Below are 14,701 nucleotides of genomic sequence, written 5' to 3' on the forward strand. Positions count from 1 at the left end.
CAGCAATTGACACTGTACAAGCCTGCGTACTAGTTCATTCTTTACCTGTTTGGTACTATTAACTTGTGCTAGTCCTGCTGTTATGTAATGCTAAATAGTTTTTTTTGCTTTTGTGCAGGAGACAAGCCATATCACTGTAAACTTTCTGCAGAAGAACCCATGATAACATCACCAGTTGATCCCCATCCTGTCCTGGATCAGGGAGAAGCCATCAATCGCAGTGATGATGAGTGTAAACCTGACGTGGGCACGTCTTTTGCTTCTGCTTCCGAGACAGACATAAAGTCTGAAGTTCCTTGCGAAATAAAAATTCCAGTTTTTTATCCAAGCAAAGAGCTTCCTGGCTCCAGTAAGCAGCCCTCAAGCACTGGCGCTGCTTCAGGTTCTGGACAGACGTCTGTAAACACAGTAGACTTGCACAATGTATTGGCGCCTGATCCCATTCTCTTGGATGAAAAGACCCCTGACCTCAAGGAGCACCTCAAGCTTGAAAAGAATAATGATGCAGGTCCAGTGATGGCTCCACTTGATCTCAGTGAAAAGTCAAGCAGGGCCGCCTCATGCAATAAAGACTCTACCTCAGCCATTAAGTCTGCTTTGGTTGTCCATCCATGTCCCTTCTGTGATCATAAGACATTCTACCCAGAAGTACTGTGGATGCACAAAAGAATTTGGCACAAAGTAAGCTGTAGTGCCATGGCTCCACAATGGATTCAACAAAACGGTTTCAAGAACATGAAAAGCAACTCGCTTTTCTTGGCAAGGAATGGGCGCACTGGCCCGCCACCAGCACTCGGTGGCAAAGAGTGTCAGCCTTTGCCAGTGGCCAGATTTGCACGTACCCAGGTGCCAGGTGTAGTGGCCATACCCAAAACCAATGCAGCACTTGCTGGAAGCACTTCAAAACTGCAGGGTGGATCTCAAACAAGGGACTATAATGTGTCTGGGCAGGGTGGCTCAAAGCCTTCAATTCTTGATGGATACAAGCAGCCCAAATTAAACCATGCCCAAGAGCAGCACAGCACAGCAGGTCTGCTGCAGAAGCCTAAGTTTGAAGTAAACCCTAAAGTGGCACAATCAGGAAGCTATATTCGAAGTCACACACCTACCCAAAATCCTACACCCAGGCAAGGCGCACAACCCTCAGTCAGCAAGCAAGCGGAGAAGTATGCAATCCTCCAGGGAGCTGCAAGCCCATCAACATTTAGTAAGCACTCTACACCTGACACTGTGAAGGGCAAACCCAACTTGCCACCCCCCTATCTCTCTGTGTGCAAGCCAGATTCCTATCTTAAGCATGAAGGTCCTGCAGTGCCCTTGCGGGAGTCTCATTCCCAGGCTATGAATGAGCTGAGGACATTGGCCAACTGTTCAACGGGGGCCCGGACAAGTCCACTAATGCCGGCTCAGCCCAGCTCTGCAGGTCCTCCCCCATCGTATAATTCCAGCATTAAACAAGAGACCTCATCTGAGGGGCACGACAAGCGCCTGGACATTTTGAACATATTTAAGACCTACATCCCAAAGGACCTCGCCACACTGTACCAAAGCTGGGGTGCCAATACTTCCAATTTGGATCATGCAGGTAAGTTGATTTGGTGCCCATTGTTGAACTTTAGTCTTGGAATAGGAGCTTTAACCAAAATTCGAAGTGAGCCGATTTTATTACTTTCCACTAAATTGTTATCCCACTGAAACACCTTGATATTATGGCAGGTTCCTCCGAGAGTGCTTTTACAACTTCAAGCTTGTACATTTTACTGTTACTTGAATGTTAGGGTGAGCTTCTCAGACACAAGCCACTCACAAAATATTATGGCATAAGACAGTTTTCCCAAAACTGTGGGTTGAAATCCACTGATGAGTCGCAGGGTGATATTTGGATGGTCGGGAAAGTCCATGCAATAAATAAAGATGCCTTCGAATTCTGTTCACCTTGTTACATGCCAGTGCTTCAAAGATAGAGGTGAATTGTCAGGCTATGTTCTCTCACAATTTGCTACTTATTCTTGTAACATGGGGATTGGTGTTTACTTTTCTTTCGCTGACTACAAAGTGAGAAGCTTTTTTTAAGTGAATTATGTGACAATCTTACTGGGGTACATGTTGTAAAAAGAAAGGCTGTCGGATATTTTTGGGTAACACAGCAAAATGTAAATACCTGTAAATGAACAGTTTATATTCAGCAGTTAGGGAATAAAAAACTAGGCTCATTTTTTGTAATTCTGATGTGTGCTGGAAACTGAGATTTTAACCCCTTCCATGCTCATGACGAGCTCAGCTCGTCATGCAGTACACTGCTTGTGTGCTGATGGCGAGCTGAGCTCGTCATGAACAATGGTAAATATGGATCTGCAGCACAGAGCATGAATTGCTGTAGCATTCATGTGGTTAAAAAGATTGGAACAAATCAAGACACTGTACTAGGTGATGCACAAATGATAACTATTAATCGGAAACACGATTTCCACACATTATCAATTCTGTGCTATATAGTTTTATTGGTAAAATGTATGTTTGGAAATTTAAGGGCCATTCCAGCAGCAAATGTGCTATCTGTAAATGACATGGCCCTACCACACAATGCTTTATTTACATTCAACAATCTCCCTGCCTCCTGTCCATTAAAGGTAGATGGGTTGCGAAAGTTTGTCATCCTAAAAATTGGACTGCGGTTCGAAAAAGTTTGGGAAGTAAACGCATAAGATACTGGCAACCCTGAATGGTCCTCAGTACTTATCCAGCAAAAATATGTTTTAGAATGTTCATGGGTACATGGCATCTTGTAATTGGCGGCTTCCATTCCAAAGTTTATTACGGGATTACTAAATTATGTATTTGAATAGTGAATATCGGAATGGCGTGTATGTAAAATGTATCAAAATTCAAGTTTGTCACCTTCAGATGCCTTCAAGAGATTCACACATGTAGGGCCTGATTCACAAAGGTAATCTTACAATTTTTTGTAAGTTTCCAACTCTTTGCTATTCACAAAGGGATTTACGAGTAGTATCTTTACAAGTGCAGTCTCTGCACATAAAAAGGAAGGACAGTCGTATCTTTTTACATGGGTGGGCTACACACTCTTAAAGATGCTACTTTTAAATTCCTTTGTGATTAGCAAAAAGTCGTAAACTTTTGCAAAAGTATAAATTTAGCTTTGTGAACTAGGCCCTGAGTGGGATGCAGAGAGCTCAGTGCTCTCAGATCTCAACTTTGAACTCTATTGAGATATAATAAGATGCATTCAGATATGGAAATACTAGAGCTAAACAGAACAATACATCTTCGGAGATTAAAAACAGTCACCCACCAACGACAGAGGATTTAAAACAGTGTTATAAAAACAACTGAGCTAATACATCAGATTTTAGTGGGCTTCTAATAATTGATGCTCCCCTGTCGCAGAGCTGATTCCCCAACTTGTGTGATTGTGCCCCAAATTTCTAGGCCATCAGCGATGCTGCAGAAGTTCTAGACCTACAAGGAGGCCATGCTGACTTTGTTTAGCACTCTTCCGGCTCCCTCTTGCATGCCTTCTGGCCCCACGGATAGCCCAGAACCAAAGTCGGGTTACCACAAGCGGATCTGCTCTCTGCACTGTCTGATCACCGCAACTCCACCTTGGATTCCACATACCTCCGATTCCACACACCTCCGGTGCCAACTTCCACTTCCACTCCCGCTTCAAAAACCACGACGGTCCACAGGCCCCAGTCTTGAAGCAGGCGATACCAGAGGTCAAGCCCCTGCTGACTCCAGTGTTTATCCTCGAGCTGAATCCACTTGAACTACAACCAAGATCGTGCCTTGACTGCAATCTAGCATAGGTTGTCCCAGTAACCCTGATTCTGACAAAACTCTTAATTTTCTGCAAAGTCTTCCTCAAAGGCATTGGCACCTTATTAGGGCACATTCAGACCAGCGTGACATTGATGATGGGGAGGATTTACCTTAATACTATGAGGATGGCATTTACATGGACTTGCACTTGGCCAGTGGGCTGGATACCTGCTCAGACACAGGGTTGGTGTCACCCACTGGACCCCTACAGAAAAGAGTGCTTCTTTTGCTGTGGTGATTAAATGTGCAGCTGAAGTCCTGTACTTACAGCTTCCTTCAGTAGAATTCAAAACCAATATAGCAACTGAATTTTTGCACCGATGGCCAGCGCCATTTGAGCCTTCCTTCCCATTTAATGCGGCTCTGACACCTGGAGGAAACTTTGCTGCTGCCTGCCCGTAAACAGGCAGGTGACCAGACTCAATAGGTCGTCTCAAGGCTATCCGGACTTTCCTACTCAGCACCAGACTCCTGGAAGTTTGGTGGTCCAGGCTTCCACCAGTAAATGTAATCTAATGTATTTCCTATTGCCCCATGGACAGGAAGTTGGAAAGAATTGAGACATTCAGAAAACGGACCTCCTCCTTCGCCAGCCTGTCACTGAGTTCAGTCAATTTAGTCTGTATTAAGCCATTAGATGCACATCCTTTCTCATACAGCCATTGAGATCTTACCAGTGGTTCCATAGGTTTCTGGGCTTCACTGGCTCAAATCATTCAGGACAGCCAGGATGCATCCAAATATGTCATCCAGATGGGCCTGGACTCTACCGACTGCTAGAGGCTGGTGGTGGGCACTGGTGTGGTGCTCCATTGCCACGTGTGGGTGATATCAAATGTTTTTTTAGGGGATGTGCAGGTGGCCATACTGGGTATGACCTTCAATGGTCCCACCTTATTGGCAAAAGGCTGATTCTGCCCTTTGAACGCTTTAAAGAAAGCAGAGCCACCGCAAATTCCTTGGGCCTTTCTATCGCTGCCTAACAGTTTCCCCAGTGCCTTTCCGAGGCTATTTGATGGAGCTGGCATATAGGCACCACCAGGCTCCAATATCTCCACAACAATTACTGCAGTCCTTTTATGGCTGTGTCCGGAGGATCAGGGACAGTACTCCTCTCAGTCCTCCGCAATGCGGCATCCGCCTCCAAGCCTGTTTAGCTTGCCCTTAGTGGCACACAGCCATCCAGTGGGAGGCAGGATCAAACATTTTCTACCAGGGTGGCGGACCATCCCATCTGACAGGTGGGTCCTTCAGATCGTCCAATAGTGCTCTGCCATGTCATTAATTACTGAACCACCTCAGCTTCCTCCCACAACAGAGCTGTTTTTGGAAAGCATCCTTCCGTCTTGCTGCAAGAGGTGCAGGCTCAATTGGCCAAAGGGGCCATTGAGAGGATGGCCAGGAAAACTTTCAGTTTGCCGTGTTCCCCTTCAGCCTTACGAGCAGCCCTTGGGTGTTCATGAAAGTGATGGTGGTGCAACTTCAACGGTTAGGAATGTCTTTTCCCCCTACATTGATTACTGCCTTCTGAAGTCAAGTTGCCACAATCAGTCATGGTTCTCCTCCAGATGACAGTGAACTACCTAACATTGCTATAGTTCTCTGTCAACAAGCCAAAGCTGGACTGCACTCCTTTGCAGAGGCTCTTCTCTGTTGTGGCCATTCTGGTTATAGTGCTGATCACTGCATACCCTCTGTTGCAGTGAGTCCAGGACATTTGATCTATGATCTCGATGGTTCAGCCTCGGTCCTGGATCTCAGTGAAAGCGGCTCTGAGACTTTTGGGTCTGTGGGCCTCATGAATCCTCCTTGTCCCTGTGCCTAGGTGGCATATACAGTCTCTGTAGGGCGAACTGAAGTCTCAGTGAGACCAACACAAAGGAAATCTATCGGATGTCATCTAGGTTTCAACGGAGACTGCACAAGATCTGTAGTGGTTGCTTCCCAACCACAATCTGACCAGATGCAGACCACTCTCATCTGGGGAATATTCTCAAGGAGGGGAATCTACAGTTAGTGTCCACCAGAAAGAGCGTTTTTCTAGAAAAGTATGACAGTCATGGATTTCTCTAACATATGTCTTAGAGTTGTGTGAATATGAGTTATAGACGGAAGTCTCTGTCAGTTCGTACTTGGCGTTCCTGCTTATTTATTAATTAAGCCTCATATTGTTCATTGTTGAATAACATCTGCATGGTCACTTAGTCCCATGTGCTCTTCCTCAGTTGTTGGTCCTCAGACTAGCTGCCCTTCTCGGGAAATGGTCAGTCATTTGTGGTTGTTACTTAGTGGGCTGGTAAAATTGCATCGTCTCAACACTGGCAGCCTTCTTTGACTATTAATAAGGCAGTCTCCTGCATAGCAACAGCTAGCTCATTATATTTAATTAATATGAAGACAAATAAATGCTAACAAAACAGCATGGCACATTCTGGGCGCCAATTTGTTGCTGGAGTAGCATTAATTAGGTTTGCCGACTACTTCCACTGTCTCTGAAATCTTAAGAATTTGAACCAACAATTCAGTACTTTGAAATCTAAACCTTATACCTTGAACTTTCCCTGCCAACTAAGATCCTCCACCCCTCTCTCCTCACACAAAAACAGTTACTGTTTGGGCTTCTTTTAATCCATCATTAAGATGTGTTCCAGAGCACAAACATCAAGGTAGCTTTTTGATGGACACCCAGCGCTTGACAGATCCTACCTTCTGCTTCCATAAACCTTTCATTACCTAGGCACTCCAAGTTATGGTCATCCTCTGCTTCCCTACCTCACCCAACTTCGCCAAACTTCACTAAACTGACTGCACTCAGTCAATTGAAATGAAGCACAGCCCTTCCTCCATGTCTACTAACTCCAGCTGAGGTGTTCGGATCCCTGGTCCAAAATCAATTAACGCACAACATTCGATCTTTCAGTTGTACTCTTACCCATTTTCCCGATTTGGATGTGTATTTGGTGGAATATGTTTGCTGTACGAAAATCTATTTTTTTTAAATGTTGCTTAGGGAGTTCCAAACTTTCACAGCACTGACTGACATCTGTTGACATCCGGTATAATAGTTGCAGGCAGGGTTTGATTCATGTCTTCTTATGGCAGACATGTGGTCCTTCTCAGTCCTCTTTGCTACTTATGGCAGTTCATTTGTTGAGGTTACTGGCTTGCTACTATCACGTTATTTATGCGAGTGAAAGGGTTGTTATTGACCTCTTTTTGATTGAGGATCAATAGTAAGTTGATATAAGGCTCTTTCTCCACACCGTTACCTCATGGCTGATTCACACAGTGGAGCAGCAGAGTGGGTCCTGTTCCACAGGACCGATGGTGTCGTTTGACTGTAGTGGTTAATATTTTAAGTGGCTTGGCATGTGGTTTTTAGCATGCTACCAGTAATTTTAAATAAACCAGCACCCTGTTATATTATGTTCCTGGCTTACTAAACTCACATGATCTGTTACAAAAATAGAGTAGTTGCTGAACCCGATCACCATAGCAACCACGCACTGTGCTGCTGACAAGCTGCACAAATCCATGTTACTGGTCAGCAAGTTGCTTTTGCAACTTGTACTCCATTCACCTCAGAAGCCTTCTTTGTATTATTTTCAAATCCCGCTGTCTTTCCCATCGTGGCCTCGTGAACACAGGACCCTTGTCAAAGGTGTAGTCAGGGTAGCATGGGTCGTAGCTCAAGGAGGAAATAGGCCTGAACTGTGAAATACAGCAATAATCACGGTTTAGTGGGCCCCTCAGGCCTCTGCTCCCCAGTGCCACTGCACCTGCTGCACCAATGAAAGCTACACCCCTAACATCATCTTCCTGCCTGGCCCCTTCGTTACACTATTAAATAGTGTTTATATGGTAACATCATAGATAATTTTAGATCCTTACATTATCAAAGAGCTCCCAGGCTTCTGGTTGAGCCCAACCTGATGCACAGTCAGTGTATGGTGAGTATCAATTGATGAAGCATGCCACCAAATTCGGTGGTCAGGACCCTTTTATATCCTTACCGATTATGCATGCAGGGTCTCAGAATTACAGTCTCTTGACTGATATCACCTTTAAGCACCTTACAATGATTGACTGGCGTATGTCCTAGTTCTACACCCTGCAATAAGCGCGGAAAACCTGAAATGTTGACCGTAATTAGGTATTGCATAACTTGTGATTAAACTATCAAGTGACTGCTAAAACCGAGCTTCCATAATTTGTTCAATATTGGTGATCCCCAAGTGACCATAACTCTTAAAAGGCAAACCGTTGATTACACAACTACACCCCTTGCCATAAGTTGATCATTAATGGCTTTTACTGAAAAATGTGTATTGACTGTACAATATGCAGGAAGGGGATGCTGCCCCCCCCCTCTTTCACGGGTTTGATTGAGTCTACTTGAATCCTCCTTGACACTTTCAAACCCATGAAAGAGGGGGGGCAGCATCCCCTTCCTGTTTCTTCCATGGACTCATTGCCTGGACGGAATCATCATTGTTGCAATCATCCCCTGTTTTGGTCTTCAAGTCCCAGGGCTCTGGCCACACACCTGCTTTGAGTAATCCTGAATTGAATTAAACCACAGGACTCTTGCATACCGTCAGCATCAGCGATGCTGTCCCCCTTCTTTAACAGAGACACGCTCATCTACAGACCCCCGGGACCACGCACACAATTCAGGGAAGACATCGCCGACTTCGTCAGCCCGCATGCCCTCCCCTCCGCTGACTACATCCTAATCGGGGACCTCAACTTCCACCTGGAGAACAACAACGACCGCAACACCACCACCTTGCTGGACAACCTCGCTAACCTCGGACTCAAGCAACTGGTGACCACCCCCACCCACCACGCCGGACACACACTCGACCCCGTCTTCTCCTCCAGCAAGGACATCGCCTTCAGCCACGCCACCGGACTCCACTGGACGGACCACAGTTGCGTCCACTTCAACTTCAAAAGGACCACGATCCACCACCAACAGCAACAGGTTGCACGCAGAAGCTGGAACAAGATCACAGCCGACCAGCTCGCAACCTCCCTGAGCAAGAACCCACCCACCAGCGCTACGAACCCCAGCCAAGCGGCCACCAACCTCACGAAGTGGATCAACGACTGCGCAGACGACCTCGCCCCCCTGAGGACCCCGCCTAGCAGACCCGGCAGCAAGAAAGCCCCATGGTTCACCGACGAACTCAAGAACTCAAAGAAGAACTGCAGAGCCCTTGAGAAAGCCTGGCGCAGAGACCCAACACCGGACAACATGACTGCCCTCAAGCTCGCCACCCGAAAACACCACCAACTGATCCACACCACCAAGAAAACTGCATTCAAGGAACGACTGGACAACAACGCACACAACAGCAAGGAACTCTTCAACATCGTTAAAGAGCTCTCCAACCCCAACGCCGGAAACAACGACATCACCCCTTCGCAAGACCTCTGCAACTCCCTCGCCTCCTACTTCCACAACAAGATCGCGGACATACACAACAGCTTCAGCACTCAACCGACGCTCCCCACGACCACACCTACGCCCCCCATCACCACCCTCCGCGCCTGGACCCGGATCAACACCGAAGACACCATCCGCACGATGAACACCATCCACTCCGGATCTCCAACCGACCCCTGCCCTCACCACGTCTTCAACAAGGCCGACGCTGTCATCGCCCCCCACCTGCGGGACATCATCAACACCTCCTTTAACACCGCTACCTTCCCGGAGAACTGGAAGCACGCCGAACTCAGCGCCCTACTAAAGAAGCCATCAGCCGACCCCACCGACCTCAAGAACTACCGACCCATCTCTCTGCTCCCGTTCCCCGCCAAAGTCATCGAGAAGATCGTCAACAAGCAGCTGGCCGCCTTCCTGGAGACGAACGGATCCCTCGACCTCTCGCAGTCTGGCTTCCGGGCCAACCACAGCACCGAGACCGCCCTGATCGCAGCCACCGATGACATCCGAGCTCTGCTCGACAATGGAGAAACAGCGGCCCTCATCCTCCTAGACCTTTCCGTGGCCTTCGACACTGTCTGCCACCGTACCCTAGTACAGCGCCTCAGCAACGTCGGAATCCAGGAGAAGGCACTGAATTGGACCATCTCCTTCCTCTCCGGAAGGACACAGAGAGTCCGCCTCCCCCCGTTCAGATCAGAAGCCACCGAAGTCATCTGCGGCGTTCCTCAAGGCTCCTCGCTCAGCCCAACCCTCTTCAACGTCTACATGAGTCCCCTCGCAGCCATCGCACGCCAGCACAACCTCAACATCATCTCCTACGCCGACGACACCCAGCTGATCCTCTCCCTCACCAACGACCCCGCCACCGCCAGAGCCAACCTACACGAAGGGATGAAAGAGGTAGCCGAATGGATGAAGGACAGCCGCCTGAAACTGAACTCGGACAAGACGGAAGTCCTCATCCTGGGATCCTCACCCTCCGCCTGGGACGACTCCTGGTGGCCCCCCGCACTAGGCAGCGCACCCAAACCAACAGACCACGCACGCAACCTGGGCTTCATCCTGGACTCCTCCCTATCCATGACCAGACAAGTCAACGCCGTCTCCTCGACGTGCTTCAACATCCTACGCATGCTACGCAAGATCTTCCGGTGGATCCCCACCGAGACCAGGATGACGGTCACCCAGGCCCTCGTCACCAGCCGACTGGACTACGGCAACCCCCTCTACGCCGGAACCACCGCCAAACTCCAGAAGAGACTCCAGCGGATCCAGAACGCATCAGCACGACTCATCCTGGACATCCCCCATCGCAACCACATCTCCACACATCTGAGAGACCTGCACTGGCTCCCAGTCAACAAGAGAATCACCTTCCGTCTCCTCACCCACGCACACAAAGCCCTGCACAACCAAGGCCCAGGATACCTCAACAGCCGCCTCAACTTCTACGCTCCCAAACGCCAGCTTCGATCGACCGGCCACGCCCTTGCCGCCGTCCCCCGCATCCGAAGAGCCACCACAGGGGGAAGGTCCTTCTCCTACCTCGCCGCCAAGACCTGGAACTCCCTCCCGACCCACCTCCGCCTGACCCAGGACCACCTCCCCTTCAGGAAGCAGCTCAAGACCTGGCTGTTCGAGCAGTAGCGGACCCCCCCCTCCCAAAGTGCCTTGAGACCCTCCGGGTGAGTAGCGCGCTATACAAATGCTTAGATAGATAGATAGATAGATTGAGTCTACTTACATCTTCCTTGACACTTGCAGATCCATCTGGCAACCCCCATTCTTCACTGGACTTCTTTCCATTTCTGGGGCTGTCCCCTGTCCTGAAGAAGACCCAACACAACATATAATTAATGTGTTTCCAGGTACGAAACGTCGACACTTCATGTTGGCTCAGCCAGTACATACCTCTGGTTCTTAATGCAGAGCAACCTTAGAGATTTTGTCAATCTTTGTTCTGACCATCCCTGTAATTATATATATATGTACATATCCTCACCATTGTACATATACACCTTGTCACCAGCACTGAGCACTCATGTCACTTTAATACACTTGCCACTTTGATATTTTAATCTCACTTGGACAGACCTACAATATGTCTATTTGTGATATCTGATTGAACAATTCAACAACATAAATCCTTGTTGCAAAGTACCTTTGTGTTTCTCATTTGCATTGGGGTGTTCTCAGATTTACTTTTTCACGTGCATGGATTTGTTTTATTCACAGTATCAGTTGACCTTTTGAGAATACTGTTACAAAGATTTTCTTCATGATTTATTCTTTTGAAACAAAGTAATTATTGCTCCCCGACAGAGCCATTGTAACTTGCTATACAGTGGATGAAGAGAGCTGACTGAAAGTCCCTGTGTCTTATCTCAATATTAATTTGTCTGTCAGTCTATCTTTTTCTCATTAGTTAATTTTCCTCCTTGCTGCATGAGCATTTCAAATCTGAATACAGGCCTGTGACGTTATTTAGTGATAAAGTCACACGGTTTGGGTGTGGGCATGCACAGTTCCACAGACGGAAGGGTCACTTTTTTTGTTAGTTTTTTGCGTGTTTAGAATAACCGCTCCTCCTCAGTGAAATTAGAAAGTCCACTAAGTTCCTACCTCTGCCTTCAAGGTGGTAAAACAGGACCAGAAGTTACCAGTTACATGAAGTATCGTAATACCAGGGTATTATCAGTTTTCAGTGGAGACAGGAATCCCATCCAACTCATAATGAGACGCAATATGGCTGAAAACCTCTTGATGAGAAAATTTAGGGCGGGAAGAATGTTCAAGGGAATCTTTCCTGCTCACCACTACAGGGAATGTTATGTACCTACCTTCCCAGTCAATCTTTTGCTATTACCGCATGCATATTCCCTGACTGTGCTAGCCATTCTTTCTTCTGTTCTGATTTCCCAACTCTGCCCCCCCCCACGTTGCATATAATCTTGTTCTATCTTTTACTATTGCTCATTACCTTCCCTCTAGACTCTTTTCTCGAATCTATAAGATGCTTAAGACTGCATAGATTAGTTTTACCTTTGCTCTTTCTTGTCTTTATTACTGCTGCTTTCCTTTCCTGGGTTCTCCTCTCCCATCAGTTTTTACCCATGATGTTTGCTTTCATTTTAGCATTGCCCCCTCCCCCAACAATATCATTAATTCACTTATAACACTTCACTTATTACTAATATTAAATCTACCGCAAATATCTATAACTTTTTGTAGTCTTTAAATGTATCCACCATGCCTCAGCTCCTCTAGACTTGTCCTCTGTGACTACTCTGTGCATGTTTCTAGCACCCGTGTCTACTGATAATTACATTGAAATGCTATTTCTACTGACTTCCCCTTACTGCTTCTACGCACTGAACTGCTTCACCTGTTTATTTTCTCTTTGCTACTTTCTCCCAAAACATTTATCTGTTCCGTCTTTAGAATCCTGAACTCCATATTGATTTTCACACCTTTTTTAAGTTTAATTTGAAATTTGCCTGCAGCTTTTCGTTTGTATTTTGCTTTGAACATTATATTGCTGTGTGCGCTTTTTAGCACAGGTGCACTATAATTAAAATTAAATGCCCTGTTTCAGATTACGGTTAAGGAAAAGTAAATGTACACGCACACACAGTGCCACGATAGTTGCTGTAGCAAATGTAGGACACAGCGGTTTGCTGAAAACCACACTCTGTTAGAAATGTTTTGAAACAATTTCTTTCATCTATATTTGTTTGCCTTTGGTGAGTAGACAGTGGCTTGGTTGTTGTTTTAGGAATCCCCTCCCTCTTATGCCATGGAAGCAACAGCAGCCACAAGGGAAACAATGTCACGTGACACTCTTTTGCTAGAAACGGTTCCTCTTCCTCACGAGGCTAGACCGGTTGTAACGAGGAGCTATATTGCATTATTGGCAGGAATGCTGAGATAGGCCAGGCTAAAAACCCTTTGCAAATGCGGCGACTAATTCGACGCCGCTGCTTCTATGGTACATTTCTGTAGTTCCTCGTTGTTGGGTTGGCCTCGCCCTGCGGATCGGGGGTTATTGGCTGCGTTATCAGTGATGGTTATATTCTGGTCGAGGGTCTCTTTTAAGACTAGACAGCCTAGGCTGGTGCCGAGCCCTACAGTTCCGTTTCCTGCCCTGCTAAATGCCAGCGGCGCCTTGATCTGGCGTGGTGTAATTGGTATCTTTAAGCCCTTTAATTGGCCTCTTAGATGGATTTTGTTGGATTTCCTCATTCTTTACATTGCAGACGCATTCGTAAAAATAGCACTTTAAATAGCGCTCTCCGTTAGGGAATGTGATGTAGGTGGCGATTACCAATGTTTCTCGGTGCGAGCACGGCTCCTTTTCCTGGTAGGGTTTGAACCTGGTATGAGGGCTCAGACGGAGCAGAAAATTGTGAATTTGCATGAGACGGCTATCTATTTGTCTGAGAGGGATCTTCCTTCTTGAAAAAAAGAAAGACATACAATAATAGAAAATCTATTCATAAATGCAGAAAAAATAATGAAAGTCTTACATGTCGTGTTTGATCAGCAACAAAAGGCAAAATCTAGCCCTTTAAGTCAGAAACTGTAAAGTGACCTTTTGAGAAAAGGAGAGGTTTCAGTGCTTCTCCACAAATGCTAATCGCCCAGAAAACATGTTTATTAAAGGCCGGTGGACGGCGGATGCTGCGCTGCTGTCCAGACTGACACGTTCATTCACAGATGTCTTCCGTCCATGCCTGCCAGGCCTCGGGTCGGAGCGGCACCGGCAGGCAGGTAAGAGTTGATGGTTCCGCCATGGCTCCCGCTCACTCCGCGTTTGTCTCCAATGCTCGGCAGGCCCCGCGGGGGACAGCCGGGCTCTTGTTCTACTCACTTCCGATTAGCCACGTGACTCGTCTCCGCCACGCTGGAAGTCACTCTGACTCGCCTGATCTACTGCTTGACAAAGCTGGGTGATGGCTGAAAAGTGTATCCAGCTGCTCGGGGAGGAACACACACCTGACACGCCAGCCCTGGTGCGGGCACATCATGGGAAGCGCCTTTTAATTCACTGTAATTTATGCACTGGTGCCGTCCCGCGCGCGCCTGCTCTGTCAGCCCGTGCCCAGATGAAGGCCGACAGTTGTCATGCAGGGCCTGAAGGTAGCCTCGCATAATGACACATTAGACATACTAATGATGTTTTCTCTGGGCGTAACGTTTTCTTCTCAACATTTTCTTCTCTCCCTGTCCCCTTTCCTCCCACCCATCCCCTTCCCACCACTGCAGGCATGCTGAGGACACAAGCACGGCAAGGAGACTACGTCTGCATAGAGTGTGGGAAATGCTTCAACCAGCCCAGTCACCTCAGGACTCACATGAGGTCCCACACAGGTACCTTTCCTCCCAGACCTTTTCGTCTCT

At 47.2% G+C, this 14,701-nt stretch overlaps 1 protein-coding gene across 2 annotated transcripts in view; it reads left to right on the forward strand.

Moving 5' to 3' along the window:
* ZNF516 (zinc finger protein 516) overlaps window positions 1-14,701 on the forward strand; it is a 322,495-nt gene that overhangs the window by 290,920 nt on the left and 16,874 nt on the right. The window contains exons 4-5 of one of the 2 annotated variants that reach the window (XM_078687821.1): window positions 119-1,585; window positions 14,567-14,671. In XM_078687821.1, coding sequence (XP_078543947.1) covers window positions 119-1,585; window positions 14,567-14,671 — 1,572 coding nt within the window. The remainder of the gene's footprint in view (window positions 1-118; window positions 1,586-14,566; window positions 14,672-14,701) is intronic. The other variant, XM_078687822.1, reaches the window with a different exon arrangement.

Source organism: Lissotriton helveticus, chromosome 4_1 (genome assembly GCF_964261635.1).
Source record: "Lissotriton helveticus chromosome 4_1, aLisHel1.1, whole genome shotgun sequence".
NCBI lineage: Eukaryota > Metazoa > Chordata > Amphibia > Caudata > Salamandridae > Lissotriton > Lissotriton helveticus.